The following is a 26,513-nucleotide window of genomic DNA, read 5'->3' on the forward strand; positions in this document are numbered from 1 at the left end:
CGGGGCTCTCTGGATGTCCCGGGGCAGATGGCCCCCCTCCCCCTGCAGTGTTGCCGAGGCCCTGGTCCTGCAGGCAGCGGATCCCTGAGCCTGCCGCAGGCATAGAGCATCTACCCTCTTACAAGCTGCAAGGACAGGAAGTTGGACCTGAGTCCCTCTCTTTACTTGGATTCCCACCCCCAGCTCATCCTGGACATTGAATTCCTTAATGAGAAGCAGGACAGCACAGAGGAGGGGACAGCCCTTTGGAACACACATGCACACACGCGCACACACACACACACACTTGTCTGAGCCTCAGTGCTCCCCGTCTGGGGCCCACGTGAGGGGTTGCATGACTGGTCGGCACAGCACCTGGCACAGCGGAGCCCTAGAGAATGAGCAGCACAGTGATCACTCTGGAGGTCTGCAGGCGCAGGACCTCTGCTGGGTTAACAGGTGACTGCCCATGACTCTGCCCCGGGTGGAAGGCCGGGCCGCGGGCAACTCAAGTGTCCCCATTTAGTCGTGGCCCAGGGCCAAGTACGGCAGCTGGGCTGCAGCTCCTCCTCTTCCTCCTTCTCCCTGCTCCTCCCCCTGCCTGGAGAGGCACAAAAGGCTGCTTGCAAGCAAGTTCCCAGCCTGGTCCTGGGCAGAAATGACCACATGTGGCCGGGGGCTCAGGAGGGCCGTAGGCGCCTCTCCCCGCCCCACATGGAGACGAGCTCTCTTGGACACCAGGGGACGCCTGAAGCCTGAGTACGATGCAGTGGTGGTAGGCGCAGGTAAAGTGGGCTGGGCTGGAGTTGAGGGGCCAGAGGGCAGCCTGCCCAGAATCCTGGGGTGGTGGGGGGGGGCGTGCCCATCCACGCCCCTGCCCTCTCACTGCTTTGGCACAGGCTGGCCGGGATTTGGGGTGAGAGCAAGTTGCTAGGGTGAAAACTCCACCCGTCTGCGAGCAGATGCCAGGATTCTGGAGCTGGCTCTGCCGTCGACTTGCTGTGTGGCCTGGAGCAGATTTTTGCCCTCTCTGGGCTTGAGTCTACCCATCTAAAATGACCAGGGAGGATTAAGTGAGTTCAGGAGTTTCCATGAATCTCCTGTGAAATTAGCTAGTTGCTGCCACATCCTTGGAAAGCATATGGTAGGTAAGGGTTGCGAGGAAGGAGCCCTGGTACAACAGACCTTTGAAATCCTGCCGCCCCAAGTGTTCTAGGGCTTCCCTGGTGGCTCAAATGGTAAAGAATCTGCCTGCAGTGCAGACCTGGATTTAATCCCTGTTGGGAAGATCCCCTGGAGAAGGAAATGGCAACCCAGTCCAGTGTTCTTGCCTAGAGAATCCCATGGATAGAGGAACCTGGCAGGCTACAGTCCACGGGGTCACAAAGAGTCAGACACGACTGACTAGTGTGAGCAATTAACACAAGTGACTTGAGTTCTGGTCACCAGTACCTGACCACTGAGACCATCCTGAGGACACTACAGTCATTCCGTCAAGGGGAGTTAGGGGAAAATAGACACGAGTCCCAGAGGTCCTCTCGCCTGTCTGCAGAAGTGACAGCCCTCACTGCCTTGCCCACCTGGGCTGTACAGGACCTGCTGCGGTGACCCCGCTGCGCTTTGCTGAGCCCCAGGGTGCAGGGCACTGGTTCCACCTTGAGCCTGTGAGGCACCAGGCCAGGACCAGGCTCCTTTTCTCGGGGCCTTCCACTCACAGCCTCAAATTCTACTTCTGACATTATTTCCAGCTGGGTTTATACAGAAAGAGGATGACAGGCCTGGAAAGACCTGCTCATCACATGGCTTTAAAGCTGCATCCCTATTTGGGCCTTTCTTCATTTTCATCCCTACGGAGAGCTGTCCTGTGCTGGTAAGTGCTTACCAGTAACCTCTCCAGGGGAGAATGTGTGCATATATATCCATACATGTTTATTGTAAATACTGAAGTCAAAGAAGTGTAGCACAGTTTTGCAGGTGAGATATACAATACTCTAAATTCCAGGTGGCCAGTCCACTCAGCAAGTGCTCGTGACTTTTGCTGAACTCAGTGACCAACCTACGGCTGCAATTTGACAAATGAAAATAGTTTTGAAGGAAACATTGTATGATATTTTTATTTTCTTTAAAGAGCAGAAAGATAGTGAAACAAAGATTTATGTCAGAACTTCTCTCCTCCTTCAACAATTGGAATGATCTTACTCAGTCAAATAATATTTTGCGAACAGGAGAACAGTTCCTCAATTGTTTGTTTCACAAGGTAACTGCTGTGGGCACAACTGCCAGTTAAGTTTAATTTGCATTATTAGCATTTTCTCCATCACTTTCTTAAGTCTGCTGCTGCTGCTAAGTCACTTCAGTCGTGTCCAACTCTGTGTGACCCCATAGACGGCAGCCCACCAGGCTCCCGTCCCTGGGATTCTCCAGGCAAGAATACTGGAGTGGGTTGCCATTTCCTTCTTCAGTACATGAAAGTGAAAAGTGAAAATGAAGTTGCTCAGTTGTGTTCGACTCTTCGCGACCCCATGGACTGCAGCCCACCAGGCTCCTCCGTCCATGGGATTTCCCAGGCAAGAGTACTAACAACCAACAAAATAACAACCCAGGCCCTGGTGTGTAGTGTTCGTGGATTTCCATGGTGTGACTACTCCCACTGCAGCCTTTTTCTAAGTTACCAACGTGATGTCTCTGTGAATTTGGGAGAGAGATGCAGCCAGGCATCATCAGGCAGCATGGCCCCTGTATGTGTCCATGGATGTAAGTAACCGTGAAGACATAGACAACAGGAAAATATAGTAAAACAGTTAGGAAATGACAAGCTTTGAGTATTTATTACCTTTGTCTTTAATATCATTATTTCATTGTAAGTTTATATAATTTTTATCAGGGGCTGTTTGACAACTGTCTCACCAACTTCCAGGGCTGGGGGACTCCAGCTCCAGTGCCCACTGACTGGGCTCAGTAAACGGAAGTTCCTCCCACCTTTTCTGCCCTTGGAGACAACCCACCCCTGCTGTCTCTTGGCAGAGAGGGTTGATCCTAGGTCCCCAGGTACCTGGGTGAATGGCTCACAAGTGTGTTTCTCAGGTGTGAATTTTTCTTCAACGTTGCTTCTCTGATTGCCAAGCAAGGCAGGAAACCTGGTTTGAAGACTTATCCAACCTGAGTGAGGAGCACAGCGGTATCTTCTGAGATACAGATCATCTCTGCTCCCTGAAGTCACACCAGTAACCTGGCCATCATCCTGATTCAGTTATTTGACCAAATTTGCCTAAAGGATGACCCAAGGAGCTTGTTAAAATGCAGTTTAAGGGCTCCCTACCTGGTGATTAGAGTTCTGAGGGGATCATCACACCTAACCAGCTCTTGGAGTGGATCTGATGTGGCACCTGCAGCCCACACATTCGGGAACCCACGTTCAGCACACCCCTCCCCCCACATCCCTCTGTGCCTGCTGCCTAAGGAACTCTGCAGTCAGGCCTGGAGATTAGCTGAGCCTGCAGCTTAAGACTCCTTGCAGGGGAAGGGAGAGGTCACCAGAAGCCGCAGGACAAAGTTTCAGCCACAGCTAGAGTGGGGGAGTGGTGGAGGGAGGAGGAACTTGGGCTCTTGGATCCCTGCCCTTTGCCATTTGAGGTCTGTTTGTGCATTTGTGGGCTTACACGTGATGACTGAACTGGACCCTGTTGCCTGGAAGCCTTTATTAGTTTTCCAGGATTTATGATCAGCACTAATTATGGGTCTGCTAAGGCACAAGTGCTTTAGGTATATTACTGGTCATCCTCCCTGCGACACTGCAAGCCCAGCAGGCCCTCTGTTTACACGTGAAAAAGACGCCAGACAGCAGGGCGAGCCCAGGACAGTCTGCCTTTAATCTGTTGTATGTGTTTGAGAGCACGGCTTTTCAGACTTCAGGTTGCAATTCATTCATAATTCCCATCCATCACACTTTTTTAACTTTCTTAAGAAAATTATCAAAAGCAGGTTAAAAACAGTAGTCTATCAACTAGCATTTTTAAATGAAATATACAAATAGATCATGACGTGCTTATCACATGATGATTCGATGTTAGTTCATGAAACACGTGCTAGGCCTGTGGTCTGAGACCACCTGCATCTGAATGACCAGGGAGCTTCTATGAAGTCCGTCCTAGTCCCTGCCCCCAGCCTGCCCAGTAGATTCTGGGGAGGGCTCCGGGAATCGGTGATGACGCTCGTTCTTAAGTGACCCTGAAGCTTCTCAGAGCTGGAGAAGCACTTGCTAGCCGTGGACTTGGTGTGGGATGTGGGACCCCAAACCAAGTTCAGGGCTTGCACCCCAGGGGCTGCCTGCCTAAAATTTTTGGAAAGAAACTTTATACCAGACAAAGCTGCCCAATCGTCTAGCACCCTGAAGCACACTCAGCAATTCTAGCGAACGTTGACGCTGTATGTGTTGAGTTCATTTTGAGCTGTTCCATCTCAGGAACACTGGAAACTGACAAAGATTCCCCTTCTGGAGCCCTGTTGTGCGGCATGCTTGGGCAAAGCAAGCCCTGCTTGGCGGCAACTGTCCACATGACCAGCACTTACCTGGATGACCAGGGACACCAGCATCAGAGCACGATCAGGCCTCCCTCTCTTCCTCTAAGTCAACTCTGACGCTTCCTCCGACAGTCATCTGCTCAACCTCCCTTGCTGGAAGCCCAGCAAGGCTTTGTGGGGTCACTTTCATCTGATGCCTGCGGGTTCCCCTTGTCCCCACTCCAGCATGAGCCATTGGCCAAGCCAAGGTGACAGGACTTTTTTCAATTTGGGGCAAGAACCAGGGTTTTGTGATTCCCCAAAGACCAGGTGTCTTACAGTGTCAAGCTAGATGCTGTTCCAACACCCAGGTTCAGGTGAGGGGGTCCCGCAAGTTCTGCTACCTCGCCAGGATCCTCATGGGTATGGGGACAGGGGTGGCGGGCCACACTCCTCAAGGAATGTATCTGCCCGCTGACCACGGTCACTTTCCTCCCCTCTCCTCTGTCTCGTTGCAGGACACAACGGGCTGGTGGCTGTGAGTCCCTCCCCCTCCGCCCCACTTCACTGGCCCCTGGGTGTGTGGCTCCCAGCAGGAGTGTAAGGAAGCCAGCAGGATGAGGGTCGCTGGGGGGAAGCAAAGGCCGGCTGGTCCCCTCACCCCGGTGCTGACCAGTGACAGGCTCAAGAGGACATCCACAGCCCTTAAAGACGATATAGGATTGCTGGCCTCTCCTTAATGCTCATAGGTTTCCCCCTTGACCTTTCAAAAGCAAGGTGATAAACAGCTGGGAAAGTGTGTAATGGACATAACACAGGAGGCAGGTTGGAACTTTAGGGAGCAAGTAACTGGGGCCGGGGGCCCTTTGACTCCAGATGGTGGGCTGTCCTTGTGTACAGAGCCAGCAGGTCTAGGCCAGGCACCACCTTGGGGAACATGCAGCTGCACATGGTCCAAGGTCCACCCTGGAGGCAGTAAGGGAGCCAATCCAGCAGAGAAGGCAGGGCCCTGCCCCGGCACAGCTGGCGTCTGGGTCCCCAGCTGACCGCAGGCCAGGGTGACCCTGAGGCTGTGCTTCTCAAACCAGAGTCCATGTACCCCTAGGAGGCCATAGTGTGTGATCAAGGTTCAGGCCTCAAGATTCACACAGAGCATTCTGAGCAGCGTCTGCTCCAGAATATCAGTGCAGGGGATTCAGCAATGTGGGGAGCCAGGAGACCTGTGTTACGTCTTAATACTTTCCCCAGTATAGCAGTTTTATTCGAACATGTTACAGCAGACATTATTTAACTCAAGTGAAAGTGAAAGTCGCCCAGTTGTGTCCAACTCTTTGCGACCCCATGGACTGTATAGTCCATGGAATTCTCCAGGCCAGAATACTGGAGTGGGTAGCCTTTCCCTTCTCCAGGGGATTGTCCCAACCCCAGGATCAAACCCAGGTCTCCCACATTGCAGGTGGATTCTTTACCAGCTGAGCTGCAAGGGAAGCCTAAGGATACTGGAGTGGGTAGCCTATCCCTTCACCAGCTTATCTTCCTGACCCAGGAATCAAACCAGGGAGTCCTGCATTGCAGGCAGATTCTTTACTAACTGGGCTATCAGGGAAGCCCCCTATTTAACTCAACTGATCAGTAATTTAAAACACTGATTTTTGTATTAATATGAACATGGGTTTGTCTCCCAGCTCAGCCACTTTCCACCTGTGAAGGTTAAGGCCAGTCAGCTAATCTCTCTGACCCATGATAAAATGAGAATTAAAATGCCCACCCTCACTGAATTGAGGGGAAGGGAAATAGATGGTGTGCCCTGAGGCCTCAGCTCAAGAAGCCTTGCTCAAAAGGTAACCTTGGGGCATCCCAGGATGAGAGGATATAGGAAGAACTTAACTCTAGGTCGTGCACTTCGCTGGATGATTTGAGGCCAGCTTGAGAAAGTAGGCAGTTGGCCCTAGATTGATTACTGTTGGAGAGTTGGGGGCATCTCTGAACCATGTCTGCAGGGAGGGGAGGCTAGCATGCAGAGTGGTCGCCACACACACACAGCATCACACATCTTGGCCACGAGAGCCAGTGATTGGGATCTTGAGGTGACCCACAGACCTCGTCTCGTCTTTGCTAAGACACAGCTGTGAAGTGGCCCTGCCCTGTCACCTGTATCGTGGTCTCAGACCACCTCTGTCTGCCGTCATCACTGTGGGACTGTTGACGTCTAACGGGAGAAACACGGCTCACCTCTGAGGCCAGTTTCCAGATGTGACACCGAGGCTCCTCTTTCTCCTTTCTCGTTAGGATATGTCAGGAGCATAGATTCTATGTACAGACCGGGTGCAGTTTCCACACCTCTACTCATCAGTTCTGGGAACTTGAGCTGTTAGCCTCACTGAGCCTCACTTCCTCCTCTGCGAAATGGGGAGAATCACGGTGCCTACCTCTAAGATGGATCATATGAGACGATGCTCGCACAGCATCTGGCATAGTAGTCACCAAAAGTCTACCTTCTGAGCTACACCATCCATGTGGTCACCTTGGTTGTGGTGATGGTGGGAGGGCCAGCATTTTAGGTCAGTAGATGGAGGGCTAGTTTGGTTCAACAAATATTTATTGATTTTCCACCAAGTGCTAGAGAAAGATGAATACTCTCCCCTGAAACATTTGTTCCCCAAAATGACGCCATATTATAATCATAGCTTCATTGACCGAACACATCCCCATGTGCCAGGGACCCATGTCTAAGTTCCTTCTAGGGACCAACTCAGAGAATTCTCACAGCAGCCCTGTGAGGCAGGAAAAGTGGGTGTTGCTATCATCAGCCCCATTTTTGCACAGGAGGAAATTGAGGCCAGATGGATCAAGTACTGAGGTCGCCCCAGCAGGAGAAGAGGGGAGTGGAAAGGTGTGCTCTGTGCTCACACAACACGCCCCCCGTGCTGCCTGCTGCAGGCTAGGGAGGAGGGCGAGGCTTGCCGCCACCCTGCCCAGGAAATGGGCACGAGCTCACAGAGGCTCCAGACCTTGCAGGAGGGAAGGTCACCTGGGGCTGGGAAGTGGAGGGGCACGAGCAGTCATGTCAGGCCTCAGAGGACATCTGAGGAGGTGGGCATTTATGAAAGGGTGGGGGAAGGGCATCTCAGAGGCAGGGACAGCTCGAGCCAGCCCTGTGGTGAGGTCCCTGAGACTGTGGGTGGACCCCAGGAATAAAGGGAAGGTCTGTGTGCCTCGTCCCAGGCGGCATACCTGCAGAGATTTGGAGTGAACACGGCGGTCTTCGAGAGACGCCACGTGATCGGGGGTGCGGCTGTCACAGAGGAGATAGTCCCAGGTGAGCCAAAAAGGTGGGTGAGGGGCATGGGGGTGACCACTGGTGATCCCTGTGACTGTCTTCATCCAATTCATCTTCAGGGTTTAAGTTCTCCCGAGCATCCTACCTCCTCAGCCTGCTACGACCGCAGATTTACTCCGAATTGGAGCTGAAGGTAGAGTGTGTGTGTACATGTGTGTGTCCATCCACCTGCTCCATGGCCTGAGGGCTGGGGAAGTGGGCAGCTGCTACTCTTGCCTCTGAGGGTATGTCTATCTCCCCTGCTGTCCTTGATGCCTGCCCACAGATGGGCTTTTTCTGGCCCACCTGGTGTCTTAAAGATCGAGAAATTTCATACATAAATCAAATGTCTCAAAGCCCATGTTCCTAGATGCCGCACCAGCTGACCCCTTACATGAATGCCATCTTGGCAGTGCTTTGTCCATCACTCCCCGGGGCCCTGTCCAGCCCCCATAGGAACCCTTGGGCACCTGGGCACCTGAGTTTGCTGCCTTAGGTCCTGGGCCCACCTGCTGCCCTCCTTACACTTGAGAGCCAGTCACCATCCTCGGCAACTTGAGCAATCAGACTTTCAGCTCTTCAGGCTCCTGAGCCGTTGTAGGGCATCCTGGGAACTCCCAGTCTGCCCCTGTAGACTCCTCTTAGCCTTGCCTTAGTCCACAGTCTTGCCCCCGCCCTTTCAGATTCCTTTTACCCCTAGCTGCCTTTTTGACAAACACAGTCATGCATTCCTGGAGCCACTTAGCTGCTTGGTGCCTCTGTCACCCACCACTCAGAGAGGGTCCTGGGTGCCATCTGCATATGATGCTGACAGCACTTCAGCACCAACTCTGTGCTGAGTTCGAAATTAATAAGACATTAAGCCATGGTCACCATGAGAGAAATTACTCTTTGAGTTCCTGAGACCGCTAGCACACCTGTCGCCAGCCAGGATCAGGTGGAATCCTGCCGAGGCCTGGGGACGTGTCTCTGTCCCCAGACAAACCAGCCTATCACTGAAGGCAATTTTCAGACACACTAGCTATGCACCGTGGCAAGTGCATGAGTAGGAGTCCCCATTTTATGAGGGAACTCAGGGGATTAAGCTCACACACAAGGAAATGACTGAGGAGCCAAGTCTAACCAAGCCCTCCCCCTTGTTCTGAGCTCTGATGTGCCACCGCCAAGGGCGTCTTGATGGCCACCCTGCTCAGCCTCGTGCACTTTGCCGGTGGCCATGGGCCAGGTCTCAAATGTGAGCTCTCAGGACGGACCTCTGTCCTGGGTAGAGCACAAGGCTGCGATTTCAGCCTCTGGACCCTACCTGCTCAGTTTTGAATCTCTGCTCTGCCATTAGCAGCTGTGTGACTTAGCCTTGCGGTGCCTTGTCTTCCTTATCTGTAAGATGGGGATGTAATCTTACCAGCCTCAGAAGGCTCTTGTAGTAGTTGGTGTTCGCGCATCATTAGCACGGTGCCTGGGGCAGCCGGCTGGGGCTCCAGTACTTTGGCCACCTGATGTGAAAAGCCGACTCTTTGGAAAAGACCCTAATGCTGGGAAAGAGTGAGGGCAGGAGGAGAAGAGGGCGGCAGAGGATGAGATGGTTGGATGGTATCATCCACTCAATGGACATGAGTTTGAGCAGGAGATAGTGAAGGACAGGGAAGCCTGGCATGCTGCAGTCCATGTGGTCACAAGGAGTCGGACAGGACAGTCACTCTCTTTATGGGAAAAAGTCCTGGAATCAGACAAATAAATGAATCGTGTTCAATTACTTAGACCTTAAGCAAACTCTGGGTTCTTCTTGGATACCTTTTTGGGGGGTTATTGATTCATTCATTCAGCAAATGTTGCTGAGCATCTGTCCTGTGCCAGGCCCAGGGAGAGACATGTGGACTGAAGGTGGTGAGGGAGGGTGGCAAGACTGAGCGCTTAGTGAGAGAACCTCAGGTGGAGGTAAGCACACCTACAGAAAGGAAGCTAAGGCAGCACGACAGTGAGGGCCTGGACGCCCAGCCTGGACTGGTGACCAGGAAACCCTCCCTTGGAGGCGGGGGGAACATCTGAGCTGACATTCAAACGCCAAGCAGTCACCAGCACTGTGGACATCTGAGGGGAGGATATTCCAGGCAGAAGGAAGTGGAAGTGGACAGGCCTCAGGGAAAGGAAGGTCAAGCGGCCAGAGCAGAAGTGCCAGGCAGAGGGGCAGCAGGCAGTATGGGAGGTGGGCAGGGCCGGAGGAGACTGGGCCTTGTGGGCTGGGAGGAAGGGCCTGCGTTTTATCTGAGCACAGCAGGGAGACAGTAGAGGTGCTGAATCGGGAAGTGAGGTGATGGGATTTATGACTTTATGAAAGATCAGTCCTCTTGGTGGATGGCGTGGATTGTGGTGGAAGCGGTTGCAGGGCAGCTCAGAAGGTGGCAGCTGGGCTGAGGCAGGGCAGGGAGTTGGGGAGATGTGGATGAGGTCTGGAGGCTGAGATCTGAGACTTGGTGATGGATGGGAGGCCAAGGGTGAGAGGCTCAGAGGAACTGAGGGTGCCTCCTGCGTGTTAGAGTGTTCACTGTATCAAGAGGAACCAAGCTGGAAATTCCTCCAGTTTGTAATCAAAGAAATTTCCCATCTCAGCATTAGGAAGGATCCTGTGGGTCTCCCAGCCCCACCCCTTCCAACACTTGGATGCACCTCCACAATGCTCAGTCATGGAGATCCTGCCATCTGGAATGCCCATGGTTGGGGGGAGACTTCTGCTGTAATATTGGAAAGGTCTCTTTGGGTTTCTGTGTGTTTTCCTAAAACTTCTGCTCACAGATCTCATTTCTGTCCTCTGGGGTGGTGCCCTGTCTGCAGCAGTGCATTTAGTTAGTCAGTAGACTACGTATTGATCACATGGTGTCTAGATGCTGCAGATACAGCACTGAGAAAAAGAGACTCAGCCCCTGAGTTCAGAGAGCTCACATTCTACCTGTGTAGACAGAGGAAAACTAAGTGTGTCATTGACCAGGTGGTGATCAGAGCCAAAGAGTCAGGGGGAGCTGAGCATGCTACTCAGGTAACATCTGAGCAAAGACCTCAAAGAGGTGGGAGCAGACCAAAGTGTATCTGGGGGAAGAAGTCTCTAGAGGCCAAATCTTTCAAGCTGCGTACTTTAAATACATACAGCTCCTTGTATGTCAATCACTCATCCAAAAAGTGGTTTAGGAAAAAAGTCTCTAGAAGGAACAGGATGTCTTTTATTTGTAGGGGTTGCACAGGCCCCTTTTGTTTTATCTCCACCTTCTTTGAAGAAGTAAATGTGCTCTTGGAAAGTTCTGTGTACTAATCAAATATTTGTAAATCAACTATTTTAAATGCATCAAGGGAACTTCCATTTAAAGTGACCATGGAGTAAATGAGTCTGCAAAGTAAATAAAAGGGTTTTTTTATGTGAATAATTTATCTACCTAGTAAGTATGGATTTTCACATAACTGTGGCTTTATTGTGTCTTTCTCAGTCTTAATTATTACTGAAATGGGGGCATTTAAAGACTACTGCTGAGAGCCAGGGCTTTGGAGTCACAGGGATGTGGTTTGAAACCTAGATCCACCTCCCAGTGTGACCTTGAACACGTTTTTCACTTCTCTGAGCCTCTGCTATTGCATTTTACAATGAGGATGATATACTTACAGAACCACTGTGATGGTTCTGTAACCATTGTAACCACTGTAAGCCCCAGTACAGTCCCTGGCACTGGGTAGTGTGGCATGGTGCGATGTGGCATAGCATGGCATGTACGTGTGGCGTCGCATGGTGTGGTATGGTCTGCCACAGTGTGCCTGGGCAAGAAGGATTTTTATACACTTATATCTAAGATAGGAACCAGGACCACATGCCTTGGGAAACTACATGTATATGTTCATGCTAAGTCGCTTCAGTCATGTCCAACTCTCTGTTACCCCATGGACTGTGTAGCCTGCCAGGCTCCCTGGTACGTGGGATTCTCCAGGCAAGAATAATGGAATAGGTTGCCATTCCCTTCTCCAGGGGATCTTCCTGACCCAAGGATTGAACCCGCATCTCATGTCTCCTGCATTGGCAGGCGGGTTCTTTACTACTAGCGCCACCTGGGAATCCCCTGGGAACCTGCATACAGGTACCTAAATACATACAAGTCAGTTCAGTTCAGTTCAGTCGCTCAGTCGAGTCCGACTCTTCGTGACCCCATGGACCACAGCATGCCAGGCCTCCCTGTCCATCACCAACTCCCAGAGTCTACTCAAACTCATCTCCATTGAGTTGGTGATACCATCCAACCATCTCATCCTCTGTCATCACCTTCTCCTCCTGCCTTCAGTCTTTCCCAGCATCAGGGTCTTTTCAAATGAGTCAGCTCTTCGCATCAGGTGGCCAAAGTACTGGAGTTTCAGCTTTAGCATCATTCCTTCCAAAGAACACCCAGGGCTGATCTCCTTTAGAATGGACTGGTTAGATCTCCTTGCAGTCCAAGGGACTCTCAAGAGTCTTCTCCAACACCACAGTTCAAAAGCATCAATTCTTCAGCATTCAGCTTTCTTTATAGTCCAACTCTCACATCCATACATGACTACTGGAAAAACCATAGCTTTGATGAGACTTTTGTTGGCAAAGTAAAGTCTCTGCTTTTCAATATGCTGTCTAGTTTGGTTATAACTTTCCTTCCAAGGAGTAAGCGTCTTTTAATTTCATGGCTACAGTCACCATCTGCAGTGATTTTGGAGCAAAAATAATACAGGTCACCCAAGCACAGTCAGAGAAGGGTCATGGGCAGAGCCCTTCAAATGTTACCTGTGCTGTCTGTGTTCTGCAGAAACATGGGCTGAGGCTTCATCTTCGAAACCCCTACTCCTTCACCCCCATGCTGGAAGAGGGCACAGGGGGCAAGGTGCCCCGGTCTCTTCTGCTGGGCACAGATATGGTGGAAAATCAGAAGCAGATCGCCCAGTTCTCAAAGAAGGATGCCCAGGTAGGGAAAGTGACCAGCGATGGATCTTCTCCTCCATCTCAGCCTGGAGGCTGCTCTTTTTTCTTTTTAAACATTATTTTCTGAGAGATGGGCTGTCTTAAAAAAAAATTATTTGACTGCCCTAGGTCGTATAGTTGCGGTATGTGGGATATTTAGTTGCAACATGTGAAAACTAGATCCCTGACCAGGGATTGAACCTGGGGCCCCTGCATTGGAAGTACAGAAACTTAGCCACTGAAAGGGGAGTCCTTTGGAGGCCACTGTTGAAAGGAAATGGGCCTGGTTGGAATTCTCCCAGAGCAAGTTGTCCAAGGCCACAGGGGTGTGGACAGGCCACCCCATCTGCCCTACAAGGGCTCCAGTCTGTGCCAGCCTTTGATCTTGGGCACTGCAAAGAGAAGGGGTGGAGAACAGTGGCTAAGACCAGTGGACACGGGAGACCCTCAAACCAGTGTGTGTTTAGCATGAAGCCACTGTTCAAGTTTCAAAAGGGAGTCCACTGATATGTCCTTATATTGTATGTGCTTTCTACCTCTCCTTTCAGACAGAACTCCAAGTGGTTTTCCATATTAAAGCACATGAAGGTCAAAAAGAAAAAGGGGGGATCAGAGACAGTTAAAGATAGAACAAACTGGATCAGGAATTTAGGACAAGAGAGTTATAATAAATATTCATCTATTTTGGCATCATTCCCTGGCAGCCCAAGGCAAGAATGTGCCCAGGATGATGAGCAGGTCTGATGGAGAAGGCACAGTTTTCCCTTGGGACTGAACTGCGAGGAGTTTCTTGGGTAGCTTTGTCTAGATGAGTCATTGAATGTAATGGGCCTGGTGTGATTGGTTTTACAGACAGAAAAAGATTCTCTGAGTGGCCATTTGTTGTACCAACCTAGATACAAGCTGACGGCATAGCATTAACTCATATCTTGGTGGAGACATTTTTCTAAGAAGAACCTGGGTTAAGCAATCCATGGGGGATGATTTTTGTTCTGTTAATCTACTATTGGGTAAAACCAAGAAAACCACATATCCAGCCTCTCTCTTTAACCAGTGGTTTCCTAACCTGGTGGACAATCAGGTCACTAGGGCAGCTTTGCTTTTTTTTTTTAAGTGCTTTGCACATGATTCTTTTGTACAGTTGCACTCTGTAGGTTGCACTCCCTACACTCTCCTCCAAGTCCTACCCATCTCAGATACACTGGAGAGGATTCAGGACAAGACTGGGTCCCTGAGCTAGAAGACAGTGGCCGTGGCCATGGCTGGTGACCACAGGAACAGGAGGCAGAGGCCACATCTCAGTGTGGAAAGTCAGGAGCAGAATTCTGGTTTTGTCTTTGCATGTTGTCACATTGAAGACCTGTTGCAGAGGAAGCTATTTACCTTCATTTTAATCAAGAGTCTCCAGTGCAATTCAACACAGAGCTTTTCTTAATGTAACAGGTGTTAAAATTCCATGGATATATCCAAGAGTTCTAGAATGAAAAATTAAAAGCTCTGAGCTAAAAAGTAAGATAGGGCCTCGGGTGGCATAGATGTCCATCCCTGCTCCTGTCACCCATCCAGGGAAGGGGGGTCATAACCAGGCTGTCATATGCATTCTGTTGTAGGAAATTGCGGGGTAAAGGGAGGCAGGGTTCTGTTCCTGCTGATGATGAAAGGATGTGGGTGGTGGGGTTTGCAGACCAGGAAGGAACAGTCAACATGCTGGGGTACAGAGCAAGAGATCTTACTTCTACCAGTGAGATATAGAAAGACAGGAGAGAGAGAATAAACTTGTAAGTGGTCTTTGGTTTATCACAGAGACCATGTCCTAGGGTACTTGAGTTTTCCATGGCCAACAGCTGGCCAGCCTTAGGCTCTTGTGCCTGCCACCCCTGGTGACCTCCTACTATTACTATGCAGACCCTCTGTCACCTGCCCTAGTGCTGACACCAGTGCACAGACCTAGAACTGGGAGTAACTCTGCACAGCCAAGCGGAGTCATGCTTGGCAGGGCGTGGGGCCTGAGGAATCATCAAGGCTTGGCTGGGAGGCACAGGCCAGGTGGTCTGGAGGGCAGATCATGGGGACAGGGTCCTGTGGAATTCTAGGCAGTGGGACCTTGACTCAGAGCTCTGTTCCAGGCCTTTCCCAAATATGAGGCATTCATGGATCGCTTGGCATTAGCCATTGACCCTCTCCTGGACTCAGCCCCCGTGGACCTGGAGGCCTTCCAGCGGGGTTCCCTGCTACAAAGGCTCAAGTCGCTGTCCACCCTCAAGCCCCTGTGGCAGGCAGGTAAGTCCAAGGGCAGGTATCAGGGCATGATGAATGCCTTCATGTGGCTGAGCCCAGTTTCTCCATGATTGGACATAAGCCTGAACCTCCGAGGCAGCCTGCCAACTTCTGTCAATTAATAGGGCCGCCTGGAGCACTGTAAGTGAGATGGTCTTATCTTAGGCTGGCATGCTCTAAAAATGGAGCCTGAACCAAGAGCTTATGTTCAAGTAGTTCATTTTGAAGGAGGATCCTAGGGAAAGGAGGAGGAACGGGAAAGAGGGAGAGTCAGCACCAGGGTGTGTTACTGAACTGGCCACCACTGTGCGTGATAATGTCCTGCCTGGACCTTCTGAGGAGCCTTAGGGAATGCACGTGACAACGTGCTCAGGGGAAGAGAGGGGAAACATTTGCCCACTGGGTTCTCTCCCCCAGCGTTCAGAGGTTGCCCCCATGGGTATTAACTCCCACGTGAGGCATTAACTTCTGGGTTGTGCATCCATGGGTGCCAAGTGAGTCCCATGGGTACCCTGTCCTGGTGTCAGGGAGGCCCCAGGGAAGACATGAAGAAGAAGTGCATCTTACAGGCCTGAGGTGAGATGTGGTCAGGTTGCACTGCGTGCAGCTGGCTGGAGCCTGCATGGAGCTCGGCACCATAGCCATGGCTGGGGGAGGCTGAGAGAGATGGGGCCGAGAGAGTTTGAAGAGATGCCCCCATACAAGAAGGATGCTGGATGACTGGACTCAGCAAGAAAAATATCTGTGGCCAATTAGTGATGTCTGCCGTGGGTATGAGAAGGGAAGTCTCACCAAGCCTGCTATTACTTTCTACCACTCGTCTAGGGTACAAAGTGTACCCAAACTGTGGTGCTGGAGAAGACTCTTGAGAGTCCCTTGGACAACAAGGAAATCAAAGCAGTCCATCCTAAAGGAAATCAACCCTGAATATTCATTGGAAGGTCTGATGCTGAAGCTAAAGCTCCAATACTTTGGCCACCTGATGTGAAGAGCCGACTCACTGGAAAAGACCCTGATGCTGGGAAAGATCGAAGGTGGGAGGAGAAGGGGATGACAGAGGATGAGATGGTTGGATGGCATCACCGACTCAATGGACATGAGTTTGAGCAGACTCTGGGAGATAGTGAAGGACAGGGAGGCCTGGTGTGCTGCAGTTCATGGGGTCACAAAGGGTTGGCTACAACTGAGGAACTGAACAACAAACAAGGATACAAAGACCAGTTAAGCGTCTACATTCTACAAAAATACTGAACCAGTTAGCTGTGGTCACAAAGTTGCCACATAACAAACTACAACATTCCAGTGGCATGTAAAAATGAACATTTATTTCTCATGTGTCTGCATGGTTCAGCTGGTCCCAACTGGGCTGAGCTGGTCTGAGCTGGTCTCATGCGTGCATCCGTGGCTGGAGCAGCCCTGCTCCAGGTGCCTCTCATCCTCTTCTTGGAAAATGCAGGCTCGTCCAGGCATGACCTTCTTATATCCATGACAAAAGTGCAGAGGGCAAGCCCCGATGTGCAGGCCAGTTCCAAGCCCCTGGTTGCATCATGTTGGCAAACACTCCAGTGGCCAAGCAAATCGTGTGAGCCCAGAAGCAAGAAGTAAGGCAGGTCCACTCAGCTATGGTGGGAGGCAGTGCAGTTACAGGGCAAAGTGTGTGGACCCGGGGAGGGTGACGGAGTCAAGCTGGTAGAATCTATCACAAATGTCAAGAGCAGACATTGCCTCCCACATCACCAGTCCAAGGAACCTCATGCAATAAACATGCATTAAGCATTCATGTAGTCAACATTTATTGAGCAACTGCTCTGTGCCAGACAGCAAGCTCAGCACTGGGGCAAAATGCCTAGAGTTCATGACCTCTACCTTCAAGGTTCTAGTGCCCAGTTACTCTCTGAACTAGTTTATTTTTTTTTAATTTTATTTTATTTTTAAACTTTACATAATTGTATTAGTTTTGCCAAATATCAAAATGAATCCATCACAGGTATACATGTGCTCCCCATCCTGAACCCTCCTCCTTCCTCCCTCCCCATACCATCCCTCTGGGTCGTCCCCGTGCACTAGCCCCAAGCATCCAGTATCGTGCATTGAACCTGGACTGGTTTCTCGTTTCATACATGATATTCTACATGTTTCAATGCCATTCTCCCAAATCTTCCCACCCTCTCCCTCTCCCACAGAGTCCATAAGATTGTTCCATACATCAGTGTCTCTTTTGCTGTCTCGTACACAGGGTTATTGTTATCATCTTTCTAAATTCCATATATATGTGTTAGTATACTGTATTGGTGTTTTTCCTTCTGGCTTACTTCACTCTTCTGAGCTAGTTTAAATCAGTGTCAGAGAAATGGGTTAGCCAAACCACTGCCTCCCAGGGTACAGCCTTAGAGAATTCAAAGAGAGTAAGATACAAATTAAAAATGGCCCCCAAATAATTCTAACAGTTAAAATGTACTAAGTGCCTATAGATTTAGAAATGCTTTACCTACCTCATTTAATCCTCACAATAGCTTTTAAGGGTAGAAAATATGACTCCCATTTTATAGATAAAGAAGCAGGTGCAGAGCCATTAGGATCCAAGTGTTCCCTTCTTGCCTGTCTCGGTTTGCATCTTATGAATCTCGTCTTTCAGGTTGCATCCTGGGAGCCCAGCTGCCCCAGTATTACCAGGTCCTCACAGCTCCAGCCGCCAAGGTGAGCGGTGCCGCAGCCGCAGGCTGGACCTCGCCGGGACAGGGCCTCTGCTCCCAGGTAAGCCCTCTCCATGCCGCTCTGCTTTCCCAGGTGCTGGATCAGTGGTTTGAGTCTGAGCCTCTAAAAGCCACTCTAGCAACGGACGCAGTGATTGGAGCTATGACAAATCCCTACATTCCGGGAAGTGGGTGAGTGTGGCAGGTGAGGGGGGGCAGCAGGAGGGGCGCAGTCACCCCCACAAGAGCGAAAACTATCACTCACTGAACTCACCCGATGAACCAGGCAGGTGCCAGCTACTTCACACAGGATTCATTTAACCCTCAAGGCAACACTGGGGAGCTGTGGTTCAGAGAAGGGAGATAACCTTCCCAAAGTCACCCAGCTAGTAAGGGCAGAGCTGGTTCCCAGCCCGACTTGTCCGAACCCCGCATCCCTGCCAAGTCTTCCTTCTTAGCCACTGCTCCCCACTGTTGCAGTAGAAGAGCCTTGGTCCTGCCTCCCGCTGTGATGTCTCAACATGAGTATCTTCTCTATCTATCTATGCATCATCTATCCATCTACGTATCTATCTAGGCTCTCTTCCCTTCCCACGAAGCCCCGTTGCCTGCCGCTCTCCCGCAGGCCCTTTCCCTGGGTTCCAGGATGCGCACACACACAGACACCTCCACATGGATGGGAAGCTGCCTCTCCTTGTGAGTGGAGGTGTGCTGACAGCCTCATCCGAGAGGGGGCAGTCAGACATAATGAAGCGTGCAGTTGTGGTATGCCTTAATGAGCCCTGAAGGAGCAGGAATGGAGGGGGTGTGTGTGTGTGTGTGTAGGGATAGAGGATGCTGCCAAGTCTTGGGCCATTTCCAGGGCACCAGAAGATGCAACTAGAAGCTGTCAGTGTGGCTTATCTCTCAAGGGATAAGAGCACCCCTCAGAGGTGGTTTTTCAACACACACTAAGCCAGCCCCAAATTTCCCAGGGCCATGGAAAAGGGGGGTGTGCGTTGGCAAGTGCTTGCAACACCTTGACCAAGATCAGCCAGCCAATTAGGAATTTCCAGCTGGGGCCTGCAAGTCCTTTTCTCTGTGGGTGTCCAGGAGGCTTCGCCACTGCCCAGTTTATGAAATGGGCCTTTAAGACATTTTTTTTCCCATTAATTCTTTCAATAAATATGGATGGAGCAGTTGCCTGCACTAGGTGCTGAGGACATCGTAGTGAATGGAGCTCAAAACCCCATGGGAGAGGCAGATACAGAATGTGGAGTGGAGGACTATTTGCTGTGGGCGTTGTGATGGGAAAACGAGGCAGCGGGCAATGTGATCCAGGCTCAGAGGAGCCCCCATGCGGAAGAGATATCTCATCTGAAACTCTAGGGACAGGAGGAATTAGCCAAACAAAGGAAGAGGGAGGAGGGGCTCTAGATTCCAGAACAGCGTGTGCAGATGTAGAACTGCAAGTGGACGATGTGGTCCATTCAAGGCACTGAGAGAGAGAGAGTGTTTGCACCTAGAATTCTGGGGAGATTATACCCCATCTCCAGCCGCTGATTCTGATTATCTGTCCTCAGGTATGTGCTACTCCATCACGTGATGGGGAGTCTGGAGGGGGTTCGGGGGGCCTGGGGCTATGTCCAGGGTGGCATGGGTGCCCTCTCTGACGCCATCGCAAGCTCCGCCACCGCTCACGGAGTCAGCATCTTCACCGAAAAGGTGAACACCCCTTGATGCCCACCCCGATTTTTGGCAAGTATCTTAGAATGGAACACAGTCGCAGATTCAGAGGGTCCTTAGTTTACTGATGGACAAGGCTGGGTCTGGGCTCTGCAGACTGTCGCTGGCTGAGCAGCTGTGACCCAGGCCTGTCCCCTTTGAATTTGCACTACCATCGCATATTTGGGGTGAGCCTTTGAATTGGGGAGTGGGCTGATGCCTCACCAGGATCTGCAGGAAATCGGCAAGGGATGAGAAAGCTGTAGGTCCTAGGAGCAGCACAAACAGCAGAAATCCCCTAAAGCCAACCCTTGTTTCTCCTCCCGGGGGTCCTGGGACTCCTACTGGCGGCCATAGACAGTGGCTAAAGTACAGGTGAGCAGTGGAGGGCGCGTTCAAGGAGTCGTGCTGCAAGATGGCTCGGAGGTGAGGAGCAAAGTGGTGCTGTCCAACGCGTCGCCACAGATCACCTTCCTGAAGTTAACGCCACAGGTGAGGCTGGGGAGGTGAGGCGTCTCCCAGCACGGGACGGCGGTTTGGAACCTGGGGGCTTCAGGGGGCTGCATCAGGGTGGGAGATGTGAATGCCAAGTCTCCCCACATTTGGGGAAGCCCGTCCTTCTCCGCTTACCTGACAGGCAGGTAGCAGCAAGCCTCACAGATGAGGGAAAGGTCCAGGGAGGTAAGGCGACCGAGCCCAGGCATTTGGCAATTGGCAGAGCCACAGCTAGAACCCAAGTCTGACTTTCAACCCAGAGTTGTTTCTACAGCTTTCTGCTATCCTGATTTTTCCCCTCTAGCCAGCTCTGATTCCACTGTTTATGTCAATAACCCATCATCACATGAACGTTGCATAACAACCACACAACTGCCGGGCGTATCACAAGAGTTACGGATTAGTACACAGAGCAGGAGCAATCAGTTGATATTGACTGAGTTCAGCTGATCTGGGCTCACCCACACATCTTCCAGCAGCTGAGGGGCACTCATGGGCCCTGCTGACGGCTGTGGCTAGTCCAGGGGTCTCAGTCAGAATGTCCGGGATGACTCAGCTCTGCTCCATGTGTTTCTTATCCCCCAGCGCAATAGTCCAGACATGTCCTCAGGGTCTGGCACAAGGCAAAATGGAGCAAACTCAATCACGCAAGTGCTTCTGTTTGCTCCCTATTTAACATTAGCCTTGTCTCAGGACCAAGCTCAGAGTCATGCTGCTGCTGCTGCTAAGTCGCTTCAGTCGTGTCCAACTCTGTGCGACCCCAGAGACAGCAGCCCATGAGGCTCCCCCGTCCTTGGGACTCTCCAGGCAAGAACACTGGAGTGGGTTGCCATTTCCTTCTCCAATTCATGAAAGTGAAAAGTGGAAGTGAAGTCGCTCAGCCGTGTCCGACTCTTAGCGACCCCATGGACTGCAGCCCACCAGGCTCCTCTGTCCACGGGCTTTTCCAGGCAACAGTACTGGAGTCATAGTGGAAGGCAATAGAAGGGGGTGTCCGTGTAGGGAGGGGTGGGGACTTGGAACAGCTTTTGCAATTGACCACATGTGCCCTGTCCCCCAAAGATGTGCTAATATGTGTATGAACATGGAGCTCCCAATGACGTGGGGTTTATTCTTGGGGACAAGGCATCATTTTTCTGAGTGATTCCACTAATAAAATTCAACAAACACCAGTTTCAAAAGCATCTTAAGACAATTTTGAGAGCATCAAGACTTCCAAGAGCTTAGAGGCCAGAGGAGAAAGAGGCTGCAGCTCTTGGGCCACATCCATACCAGGAGCTGGTCTGGGCCACTTACCACCAGGACGCTGGCAAAGTACACAGGAAAAAGTGGTTAACACTGAGTGGGAGGAACCCAGGAGGGCTTCACAGAGGAGGTGTTTTGGCTCACTCTGAGGCAGGGAGAGGATCTCCTGCAGTAGAGGTTGAGGGACCAGTCTGAGTAAAGGAGGAAGGCAGCTCCCTTGGGGCCTCAGCCCCCACTAGGGTGGAACCTTCTCTTTTCAGGAGTGGCTTCCTGAGGAGTTCGTGGCGAGAATCGCCCAGCTGGACACCAAGTCGCCTGTTACCAAGATCAATGGTAAGAGGCACAGTGGACAGCAGAACTGTCTTTTCTGAGGTTTTCTGAGCGGGAAATCTCCATGTCTGGGAAAGACTGACCTGTCTCTATTCCCTGCCCCCCAGCCTACCCCCTATTTGAAGATGAAACACTTTTTCATGCTTCTTGTTTCCAGCCCACCATGTCGGGGAGCAGGCGATGGGTAGAGAAGGAGGGCCCTGGAGGGGCTGAGGACCCAGGCCCCTGGGCCCTGACCCTCCCCTTTGGTCTCTCAGTGGCTGTCAACAGGCTGCCTGACTTCCTGGCAGCCCCCAACACTCCCGGGGACCAGCCATTGCCCCATCACCAGTGCTCCATCCACCTGAACTGTGAGGACACCCTCCTTGTCCACCAGGCCTTTGAAGACACCCTGGATGGCCTGCCTTCCAAGAGGTGGGGGACCTGGAGACGCTTGAGCCCCTGGTTAGAGCACAGGGTGTGTGTGGGTGGTGGGGTGCAGGGCCCACTGCACATTTACCTCCCTGGGCCGGCTGGGACCCGAGAACCTGGAGCCTGGAGATCTGGCTGAGTCAGGGACCTGGGGATGAGAGAGCTCCCCATGGGTGGTCTGGACTGTCCTACTGGTCACCAAGCCTGCGCAGACAAACACCACCATAACCTTACGGAGATGATCCATCCGGCCCCAGCATCCCCAGCTCAGGTCTTCATTTTGTCCCATCATCTCAGGATGGCTCCACGGCCCCTTCTCTCAGGCAGGCATTGCTCTTCAGGCCCTGCCCTCTCCTCCCCTGTCGTACACAGACCTCTGATCGAACTCTGCATCCCTTCCTCGCTGGACCCCACCCTGGCTCCCCCCGGCTGCCACGTCGTCTCCCTCTTCACTCAGTACACGCCCTACACACTGGCTGGAGGCAAGGCCTGGGATGAGCAGCAGAGAAACACCTACGCAGACAGAGGTAAGGCGAGCTAGACCGTCGGGTCTCCACAGTGACAGCTGGCTGAGTGGCCCAAATGGGCCCCTCTCCTCCTGATGGCCCCACTCCGGATTAATACCTGCAAGGCCTGTGCCAAGGAAAGAGGAATACCCAGGGAAACCAAAATCAACACAGTGAGTGCCTGCTGGGGTCAGGCTGTGGGCTAAGAAAGGCAAAAAGACATGGTTCTTGCCCTCAGGTTGCTCGCAGTCCAGTGGGGGAGAGTAATAAACCAACCTTACAGTCAACAGACTGTGTGAACCAAAGGAGGAGCCACGAGCCAGAGTGACAGGAAAGCCTTCCAGAGAAAGGGACATTTGAGCTGGGTTTTAAAGGGTGAATAGGAGTTGACCAGACAGCAAAGGGCATTCCAAGCAAAAGAAATAACTTGAGTGGAGCCATGAGGTGAGGAAATCTTTGCATATTCAAGGGGAGACAGAGTTTAGGGCTGGAGTGTAAAGGTGGGAAGAAGTGGGAGGCTGGGGTGATCTGAGACCCACAGGCCTTCGTAAAGAATTGTTTATTTGCTGGTGGACTCTGTCGTTTTGTTGTTGTTGTTGTTTTGCTTATTGAGGTATAATTTGCATATGAAAATATTCATTTTAAGTGTAGCGTTTAACGAATTTAGTAAGTTTGCCAAATTGTATAATCATAAGCCTCTTCTCTTCCGTAACGCTGTCTCATTCCCCTGTGTTTGGCACCTAGTGTTTGATTGCATCGAGGCCTACGCACCCGGCTTCAAGGGCTCCGTGGTGGGCAGAGACATCCTCACACCCCCTGACTTGGAGAGAGTCTTTGGGCTTCCTGGGGGGGTGAGTTCGTATAGGACGGGAGGCTCTCGTCACACTCTGCCTTCACTCTCTTTGCACCTCCACTCCCTGACATGCCCACTTGGCTTTATCTTGGCCCTCCACACCCAGCCTTAGGCAGGAAGGGAGGACAGGGGCAGAGACCACAGCGGAGAGAGGACAGAGACAGGGTCAGTTGCAGGCAGTGGGGGAGGAGAGAAGAGATGTAGACGGGAGAGGCAGCGCCCACTGGAGAGATCACCTTACTGTGGGATTTCCGCCCAGACGTCCACATCAGCATCTCCCATCTGCCTTTCTTCAGAGGGGCCTCCCCTCCCCTGAGCAGCTTGATCTCACACTTCTCTTCAATTTATCAACAACTCACTGAGCCTGGAGGCAGGGAGTGGGTAGGCCACCAGAGCCAGTATGGCAGCGACTAGCTCCGATTGGCCATTGCGTACGTAGACGTGGCCAGGCCAACGTGAGATGTGTTTCAATATAAAATGCACCCCAGATAGCAAAGACAAAAAAAATGCAGCAAGTCTCATCAATAATTTTAATATCGACCACATGTTGAAATGATATTTTGGATCTGTGGGGTTAAATTAAACATATTATTTAATTGGGTTAAATTAAATGTATTATTAACACTAATTTCACCAGTTTCTTTTTAAGTGTTCATGTGGCTAATGGAAAATCTAAAAGTACATGTGTAGCTCCAGTTATATTTTTATCAGACAGCATAGGCTGGCTAGAGAGTGAAGGAGGCCAGGCAGTGGAGAGGGAAGGGAAAGGGTTGAGGTGGAAGGCTTGGGGCAGGTGGATTGAGACATCTTGATAAACGCATGTGTAGAGAGGGGGCTGGAGGGGATGTAAAGGGTCCACCTGGAGGCCGAGGAGGGGGCGGTGGTGCTGTCCATCCATCCATCGAGGAGGAAACTCCAGGGAAGAAAACGAGCTCAGCTGGGGACACACTGAACGGGCAGGTGACGATCACCCCCACCATGATGTCCAACAGATGTTGGTCTTGTCAGACCTACCCCTCGGGTGTGACCTTCCCCGCCCCCACACCCCTCTCCTCGTCTGGTCTGACCCAGGCCACTGGAGTAGAACCATACTCGGTCCCAGCACCCTTGTCTGCCACTCCACTCACTGTGACCTTGGACCCCGGGGCCCAGGCTCAGATGGGTGTCTTGGCCAAAGAAGCACACATCAGCAGTCAGAATAAATCAAATTCCTCTACTTTTCAAACAGAGTGGGGCGGGGGGGGGGGGGGGGGGTGCGGTTCATAGTCCACAACACAATCTTTCAAGTCTCCCTTTTCTCTCCCATTCAGTTTCCTCACCCTCTGAAGATACACCCAACCCTTCCTCCTTCTTGAAAAATGCCTCTAGGAAAATTGCCCCCCAGCCCTGGGACATGTGCCTGTTCCCTCTCTTCCTCTTCTCATTCTGCATCATGAGAGCCCAAAAACACCCTGGAAGGAGAAGAACCTTCCTTGGAGAACAGGGGTGGGGAAGGGGGTGGAGACTGTAAGACTCCTATGTTAATGACTACAGCCCTGCCTCTGCAGAACATATTCCACTGTGCCATGAGCCTGGACCAGCTGTACTTCGCGCGTCCTGTGCCCCTCCACTCTAGCTACTGCAGCCCGCTCCGGGGCCTGTATCTCTGTGGAAGCGGGGCCCATCCTGGTGAGTGAGCCTCGGTCCCACTACCCCTGGTGGCTGGCGAGGGCTGGCCAGATATCAGAAGCTTGCAGACTGTGGGACAGGATGAATAAGGCGGGAGATGAGAGGGAGGGGAGCGGGGAACTCCCCGGAGAACAAGCCCTCCCCTGCATTGAGAATTCTCCAGCCAGACCCCTCGGGTTCGCTCAGCCCTCTTCGTGAGGCCTGGGGACACGTCCTAGTGGAGGTATCTCTCCAGTTCCCGCTGGGGGTTGTGAGGGACCCATGTCTCTAAATTCTGCATCCATATCTGAGACCAGTAAGGATCGGCACAGTGCAGTTTCTCAATTTTAAAATTCTTCCCTGCTCCCATCCCAGGCCTAATTGACCCCGTGGAGGCTCATCTCATACGGGTGCTTCCTCTGAGCTACTGGGTCTCGGCCTCCCAGACAGGCCCATACCGCCAGGTCTTCCCCTCAACCCCTAGTCCCACATTCTACTTCATGTGCTGGGAGTCTTGCCCCTCAGCTCTCAGGCTGGGAAGGCAAGGGGGACACTTGCTTGGACCAGACACTGGCCCTTCCTGCATGGATTCAGGAAGCCTGGAGGGGAGTCCAGGATCTGTTTTGATAATCGTCCCAGGTGGTTCTGTTACCCATACCCCAATACCACCCTTCAGTCCTCCCTGTTCTGCTTTGTGGCTGGTGCCTTGGCAATCCCACAGAGGGGATAGAGGGGTGGGAGGGGGGTGAGCACAGCTTTGGCTCATGGGAGGCTCCCTTCCAGGAGGAGGTGTCATGGGAGCCGCTGGACGCAATGCAGCCCACGTGGTCTTCAGGGACCTCAGGAGCATGTGACCTCGAACTAACTCTGACCCAGGAAGATGAATTCACCCTTGAGACGTCAGTTTCCCAGGATATGGCCTGAGGCAAGCAAGTCCTCAAGGCCCAGGCCACTGTTCTGGAAGAAGCGTACAAGTCACATGGGGTCCTGGTTAACCTCTCATCCACAGCTTCATGAATAAACTGGTTTTGCTTTATATAGATAGCTTGCATTTTTTCTGTGTATTAGTGGAATAGGTAATATGTAATAACCACATGGGGTAGACTTGTCTGGGATACTCAGTAATCTCACAGCATCAGCTCCAAACAATCCATTTGACCAACTAGCATCCTCTTCTCACTGCCAGGCCCCCACTACCAGCTGATCAGAGGCCTGCCCTGGGGAGGCCCAGTCTACTGCTGTCGCACTTCTGGCAAACTGTATAAGAAAGGACCCAATTCCCCAGTGCCCCACAAAGTTACCCACAGGAGCCACTGCCTGGAGCCATGCGTGGCCTCTCCGGCCATCAAAACCTCCAGAATCAGGCAAACAGCAGGTGGGGTGAGTGCAAAGTGGGTGCAACTGAGGGTCGTCTGGGGGCCCACGCTCCCAGTCTAGAGACGCAGCCTCTCACTTGCCATGAGCAAACCGCGCCTGTCACATTACTGAAATCTTTCCTTACAAACTTGCATTATTCTAAAGTGAGTTGGCTTGTCACTCTCGGTCTGAAAGAGTCCCGCAGATGTCCCCATAGAAACGCACCTCTCCTAGCCAGCCC

At 51.8% G+C, this 26,513-nt stretch overlaps 1 protein-coding gene across 1 annotated transcript; it reads left to right on the forward strand.

The window, feature by feature from the left end:
• The first annotated feature begins 560 nt into the window (after positions 1-560).
• PYROXD2 (pyridine nucleotide-disulphide oxidoreductase domain 2) lies at positions 561-25,958 on the forward strand. The gene is made up of 16 exons (XM_027528408.1): positions 561-764; positions 4,998-5,017; positions 7,705-7,798; positions 7,879-7,952; positions 12,604-12,759; positions 14,882-15,035; positions 17,668-17,729; positions 17,820-17,917; positions 19,288-19,429; positions 19,787-19,921; positions 21,430-21,502; positions 21,757-21,913; positions 22,283-22,437; positions 23,161-23,267; positions 24,817-24,937; positions 25,700-25,958. Exons 1-16 carry the CDS (start codon positions 638-640, stop codon positions 25,768-25,770), a joined length of 1,746 nt encoding a protein of 581 aa, XP_027384209.1. The 5' UTR covers positions 561-637; the 3' UTR covers positions 25,771-25,958.
• Positions 25,959-26,513: the final 555 nt, after the last annotated feature.

The sequence above is a fragment of the Bos indicus x Bos taurus genome, chromosome 26 (assembly GCF_003369695.1).
Source record: "Bos indicus x Bos taurus breed Angus x Brahman F1 hybrid chromosome 26, Bos_hybrid_MaternalHap_v2.0, whole genome shotgun sequence".
NCBI classification, from domain to species: Eukaryota; Metazoa; Chordata; class Mammalia; order Artiodactyla; family Bovidae; genus Bos; species Bos indicus x Bos taurus.

Bases quoted from the DNA above. Each gene is read 5' to 3' on its own strand.
- PYROXD2 (XM_027528408.1), top strand. From the start codon at position 638: ATGACCACATGTGGCCGGGGGCTCAGGAGGGCCGTAGGCGCCTCTCCC. The intron at 17,918-19,287 runs GTGAGTGTGGCA...ATCTGTCCTCAG, and splicing joins CCCTACATTCCGGGAAGTGG to GTATGTGCTACTCCATCACG. The intron at 21,503-21,756 runs GTAAGAGGCACA...TTGGTCTCTCAG, and splicing joins GCCTGTTACCAAGATCAATG to TGGCTGTCAACAGGCTGCCT.